Source organism: Eurytemora carolleeae, unplaced genomic scaffold (assembly GCF_000591075.1).
Source record: "Eurytemora carolleeae unplaced genomic scaffold, Eaff_2.0 scaffold30, whole genome shotgun sequence".
Taxonomy (NCBI): Eukaryota; Metazoa; Arthropoda; class Copepoda; order Calanoida; family Temoridae; genus Eurytemora; species Eurytemora carolleeae.
The window spans coordinates 54,798-61,286 of NW_019396243.1; the positions used below are offsets into that span (position 1 = coordinate 54,798).

At 32.4% G+C, this 6,489-nt stretch overlaps 1 protein-coding gene across 1 annotated transcript in view; it reads left to right on the forward strand.

The window, feature by feature from the left end:
- The window catches only part of LOC111699207 (UNC93-like protein MFSD11), an 8,504-nt gene extending 2,015 nt beyond the window's left edge, over positions 1–6,489 (forward strand). Inside the window, exons 2-8 of the mRNA XM_023469816.1 lie at positions 1,282–1,474; positions 1,964–2,007; positions 2,273–2,430; positions 2,978–3,608; positions 4,429–4,499; positions 5,683–5,882; positions 6,286–6,489. Of these exons, the coding sequence (XP_023325584.1) occupies positions 1,282–1,474; positions 1,964–2,007; positions 2,273–2,430; positions 2,978–3,608; positions 4,429–4,499; positions 5,683–5,882; positions 6,286–6,352 (1,364 nt within the window). The 3' untranslated portion in view covers positions 6,353–6,489. The remainder of the gene's footprint in view (positions 1–1,281; positions 1,475–1,963; positions 2,008–2,272; positions 2,431–2,977; positions 3,609–4,428; positions 4,500–5,682; positions 5,883–6,285) is intronic.

A 6,489-nucleotide genomic window follows, 5' to 3' on the forward strand; every position in this document is an offset into this window, starting at 1 on the left:
CAGGCCCCCCTGATTTCAGGAGTGTGGATATTGATTTTTAATGAAAGTATACCTAGAACATTTAATTCAGCTTCTAAATATTGTCTTTAAATTATATTTTATTAAAGTTGTTAAATTTATTTATTAACGAATAAATAAAATATTAGTTTAGCTTATTTTTAAATTAATTCCATTTTTCTCATTAGTTTTTAAAGATTAGATTTACCGCTTTTCTTATCATTTTGTTCACAGATTTTAAAGATCGGACAGGAGAGATAGTTGTTTAGTTTTTACTAATAAACTCTTAAAAGTAGTTTTTAGGAGACAATGCAGAAAACTTTTCTACAACGGGACCTCTTTTTCAGATTTCTTTTCTAATAGTTCTAAGCTATATGGATTGCATATAACAAGAACCACATCTCGTCTTATCTGTGTAATCTGTGATTTCATTTCTTTCCAAAAAATGTCGATTATTTTAACAGTTATCACTTAGTGTTCACACCTTAAATTAAAAGTTTTGACCCAGTAAGATACAATTAACATTTAGTTTTTTTTGTAGCATTTTTATCAGGACTGTAAGCGCAATCTCAATGGATTCTTTATGCAATTTCGATAAATGTTTATTTTTGATTTTCAGTTCTGTACAACATTGACTTGTAAATTTCCACTGCAGAATAAAATATAGGAATTATCGGAATTAAACACTTACAAACCTGGAAAATGGCGATATATTCCACAAAATTGATTAGGTTTCAAGGACGTATACCGTAGTGAATTGGACAATGCAATGTTTTTACTAAAGGGAGTATATGACTGAAATGAATCCTAAAGAATTTTTCCACAACACTGCATTCTTAGTTTAACGACCTTACATAGCCGGTCTGTCCCTTTAAGGGTCACTTGGAACTACGCTCACATTCCCTCTAATCTGCAGTAATCACTGTTTCATTTTAGAATTCTCAGAAGTAAGAAAAGTTTACGAAACTATTGTCTTTAACATTCATGCTCAGTTTATGTTAAATTTCATTTTAGCAGTGCTGTTTAATAATTATCATGCTACAATGTCAAATTTGCCGTATATATTGCGGCAATATGCTATAAAGTTAAATTGGTTTCTCAATTTTTTTTTGTTTATTTAAAATTTCAAATTCAAATCAATATATTTATTTTTTGATTTCTGCTAAAGCTAGAGACAAAATTCAATCAAAAGTTTTGAACTTTCTCAATGCAAGGTTTTAGCACAAATAATAGTGTTATAAATAATGAATATTAGTTATTTTGAAAAAAAAAATTTTTTTTCAGGTTTTTTACTGTTTGGTGAGATGGAGATCCAAACACTGAAGCAGTACAATGTACTGCTGCTTGGAACCTGTTTTTGTCTTGTGTTTACCGGTTTCAATACTATGGGTGGAATCCAGACCCTCATATTTAACTCAGCTACAACCAACGGCTCTGGTGGATATGTTGAAGGGTTCCATGGAAATGGATATTGGAGGTAAACCCAGTCCCCCCTCTCACATCCCCCTAAACTTTGCAGTGAGTCCCAAAAAACATGAGGGACAAGTGACGACTTTATGATCGTTTTTATCTCTAGGGGGCATTCAGTCCTGGAAATTCAACTCTAATAACAAAATTGAAATAAAAACACCAGAATCTGGGATTTTCAAAATTTGATCTGCCTTTTTTACATTTTTAATTTTTTTTATACCACCCAATTTGAATGATTACTTTTTGATTGATTGATTACGTTATTCCCATGTTTATTAAACTTTTTAAATATCATTATTTTCAGTTTTTCAAAAGGACTTGCAATTTATGTTGCTAATAGAAATAACTGACGGTTAAAAAAACTTAGTTTTCATCTATATGGGGTAGCGATCATCTATATGGTATTCACTGCCGCTAACTGCAGATTAAAAAACATTTAGTTTGGCAATCATCTATATGGTATTCACTGCCGCTAACTGGATTAAAAAACATTTAGTTTGGCGATCATCTATATGGTATTCACTGCCGCTAACATAGATAGTTTCATTTGAAAGCTAATATTTTTTTTCTTAAGACAGTGTGGTCAGCATATACATGAATACAGTGTTGGTTTCTAAAATCTTTATGTAATACAATTTCCGCACTTTGTACTTTTTGTATATAAACCGACGGTGACCACACTTTATTATGTAGCATTTCAGCATCCGATTCTGTATTAAAATTAATGCCAGACTTTTCTTTCTATCACCATTTCAGTAAAATATTTTGTATTGATATATATGCTGACCCCGGTATATTTTTTTCATATCTCATTGTTTATATTTCTCCCCCAGAGTGACAATGATAGTTGGAGCAGTCGCCTATGGATTATTTATTGCTCAGCTCCTAATCTTAAATGATATTCTTCTCTACGTTTCTTCTGCTCTACTTGGAGTAGGAGCAGCGATAATCTGGACAGCTCAGGTAATAATTGGTTCATAGATATCTGTTTACTCTTGGTACTAGTTGGTCTATAGATATCTATATAGCATATCTTGACAGTCTGGTTAATAGTTGGTCAATGGATATCTCATAACCTGCTCAGGTAATAATTGGTCCATAGATATCTGTTTACTTTTGCTAATTGGTCTATAGATATCTGTATAGCATATCTTGACAGTCTGGTTAATAGTTGGTCAATGGATATCTACACATTGCACATTTGTTTACTCTTGAATTATAGTTGGTGTATGGATATCTATATTTTATAACTTGGCAGTCTGGTTAATAGTTGGTCTATAGATATCTACATTGTACATCTAGGTAGTTTAGGTAACAGTAGGTCTATGGATATCTACATTTTACATCTTGGCAGTCTAGGTAATAGTTGGTTTATAGATATTTACATTGTCATAGAATAAATTTCGGGCATTTTCTGCCCTTTTTGTATTAGTAAGCCGTAGATCAAAATTTTATACGGTCATCCATGGTCAGGTTGACATTTTCATTTTTAAATTATTTCCTATTTCAGGGTAATTTTCTCTCTTTGAACTCGGATGACTCAACAATGGCCCGAAACTCTGGAATATTCTGGGCAATGTCCATCTCCTCCAGCTTCATTGGAAACATCTTCGTGTTCTTCATGTTCAGCAGAAGCGGGACGGAATATATCGACGAGGCGACAAGAAATACTGTTGGAATTGTTCTTCTCTGTGTAACCGTGGCTGGAACATGTTTAATGTTTTTTCTCCGTCCTACTCCCTGGGCGGAATCTACAACCTCTGCTAAGGGTCCGCTTGAGGCCCTGAAGGACTCTGCCAAGCTGTTCGTAACCAAGGATATGCTTCTACTAAGTGTGACCTTCTACTATACTGGAGTTCAGCAGAATATTTGGTCCTCAGTTTACGGAACATCTATCGGGTATACCAACGCGTTTGGCAAGGAGGCCAAGGATTTGACTGCGATGAGCGGGATATTTGTCGCCCTCGGCGAGGTTCTAGGCGGGGCCTTGTTCGGTATATTTGGTAGCTTGACGGTAAAACGAGGTCGGGATCCTATAGTACTTCTAGGGTTTATCCTCAGTATGGTTGCTTACTTCTTAGCATTCCTGAACCTACCAAACAGTTCGCCTTTGGGGGCTACGGACGATAAAGCTTTCATAGGTAAATATTGGAACATTTCTTCATTTCATTTCATTAAAAAATTCTTCCAAACTCGATGCTTATATTTTTACAGTGCTAACCAGAAAACTGTTAATAAAAAACCATTAATATCTTTTTAAAGTTTATAATTGGAAGCCATTACTTAATTACATAATATTGGTTAGTTGATGCATGGTTTTAAAAATGTTTTGTTTGTTATTTTTATTATTCAGAAGCATCATTAATGTCTTTCTTAACCTTAACAAATTTTATCTTTTTTTCTTGGAAAATACATTATTGAGATAAGCTGCAGGATTCCAATGAAGCATTACAATAACAATAAAAAGATTTTGATAATTTATTAGTTAAAATAGTTCTACGTCATGATTACTAATAGAAATTAGAACATTTACTTTGAATACCATCATAAATGTACAAATAACATTAATTAAATGCTAACATATAAATCCTGAAACAGTAAAAGTTAATTGCTGGAGATATTGCGTAATATTTAACATGATGACAACGCTATGAAACGTAATTAAGCAGCATAATCTTAACGTGAAAAAATGATGTGAATTTACACTTTTTTACGTTTTTGCTGCATAAATTGGTAATCGGTATGCTCTCGTACAAGTATGACTGATCAGGTTGGCCGTATCAAAATAACTTCATGGCTTTTTATAACCTTTAAGCATTACACGGTACAATCCCCTTTCCAATTCGATTTTAACGCATATCCAAGAAATTTTACGTTTAAATGTTTTCATGTAACACATTCGCCATGATTATTACAAAAACGTCATCTCTTGCTTAAAACTGTGAAATATTTATTGTTTAGAATCTAACAAATACCTGGCCATTTTTACCAGCTTCCTCCTGGGCTTTTCAGATGCTTGCTTTAACACACAGGTAAATATATAATGCATATATGTACTGAAATAACAAAACATGGAACGGACAGTTATTTTGTATTTCGTTTTGCATAAAATCTGTTTAAAAATCTAAGGTTTGGCCTGAAATACAATTGCGTAATTGTTTTACAAAGGTATATTTTTAGACTTGACATCAGGGAAAATTATTCTCTTCAATTATTTCGCAATTTAATACTTTGGGGCGAACTTCTATATAAAATTAATCAAATGCGGAAAAAGAAAAGAGATTTCTTGACCGTTAGAACGGTAAGAGTCGAATATTCAAACTTATTGATATTTCCTTAAAATTCTTATTTAAAAAAAAGTAGTAAAATTGTTCAGTCTTAGAGTTTACTTAATGATAAACCAGCATTGTAAAAACTAGTCAGTTTAATGTTTATGTTTTTATTTAAGTAAACAAATTGATAAACAATTACGCAGTTTAGGAATTTTTAGAATTAATAAATAAATTTATTGTTAGTTAAAAAATTAGTAATTTTGAAAATTGACAAATCATTAGAATAAAAACTGCAAAATTTGTCTGCTCTTCTTATTAAGGATTTACAGGCCATGAATTGGAAAACTGAAAATTCTTTACAGTTTACTTGTTTTTAGTATTGTAAGAATTGAATATTTGACACCAACTTGTAACTTATGGCAAGTGTTACTTATGGCAAGTGTTACTTATGGCAAATTTCATTTTCTGTTTTTATTATGTAAGAATTGAAAATGTAGCACCATATTTTTCTGAAAACTCCTTCCCCCTAGTCTTTTTTTAATTGTCAAATCTTCAATTTACATTTTCTTATCTTTAAACGAGACTTGTTTGCCTTTTGAGATATTTTGTTCATAGTTTTTTTTTATTATTTACATTGTTTTAAATTTAGTCCAATCAAACTCCGGTTTCGACAAAAATTTTACTTCTTAGAAAATGCGCCAAATTTTTCCCGTTTGTTTAAAAATACTTCAGTTAAATGTAAAAAAAAAACAGACTTCTAAAATCATATTTTGCGTTATAATGTCATTTTTTCCCCTCGTTTTTACTTATGGCCTATTCCCTTGCTGCATGTTGACGATAAAATCTATCATATAAGATAGTAATCTCTGTTTATCTGTGTCTGTTTGTTTTGAATGTCCGATCATAGCTCACGAACATAAGTTTTTTTGAACTTTTATTTTAGGTTTTCTCTATTCTTGGTGGAACCTTTAAGGAGAATTCTTCCTCCGCCTTCGCCATCTTTAAATTTATGCAATCCTTCGCTTGCGCCATTGCCTTCTGGTACTCTCCTGTTCTCAAGCTGTACTGGCAGCTGCTCATAGCAGTTGTACTGGATGTACTGGGTACACTTGCGTTCTGTTTCGTAGAATGGAGAAGAAACAAGTAAGTTTGGAATTATAATAACAAAAACATCAGAAAAGACTTACTTTGACGATGAAAAAATCTGTTTAAGATGGCTGCGACCAATACTTGGGCCTTTTCTCTTTAATTTGTGTACATATTGTGTACAACTAGTTGTAGACTATCAAGTGTTAATCGACTTCCTAGCTTAATATCTAGTTGTAGCTGTGTTGTAGGCTACCTTATGGAGCATCTTTAATATACAAAGTAGTACGTTTTTCATGTATGTCCGATCATGACTCATGAAACCCTTGAACGCTTCGCTTCAAATTTGAATTGAGGCTCTGTTAGAAATTTTGTTCAGATTTCCTGGTAAAGTTGGTTGCCCTTGCAAGGAAAACAGGGTTACAAACTAGTGTTCTAATATTTCTGATCTTGTTTTCAGGGACTCAAGTAAACTTCAGGATACAAGCTGTGGATTAGAACAGGAGGAACACCAGTCAGAGAACTAACGATAACAAGTTCCATAATAACAATCAAACTATAACGATGCCAAGGACATGGTGGAAAATCGGGATTTTTAGTTAATATTTAAATATCAAATTATTTTTAATCCCATATTGGAATAAGTAAATTTCTACGAGTGCCA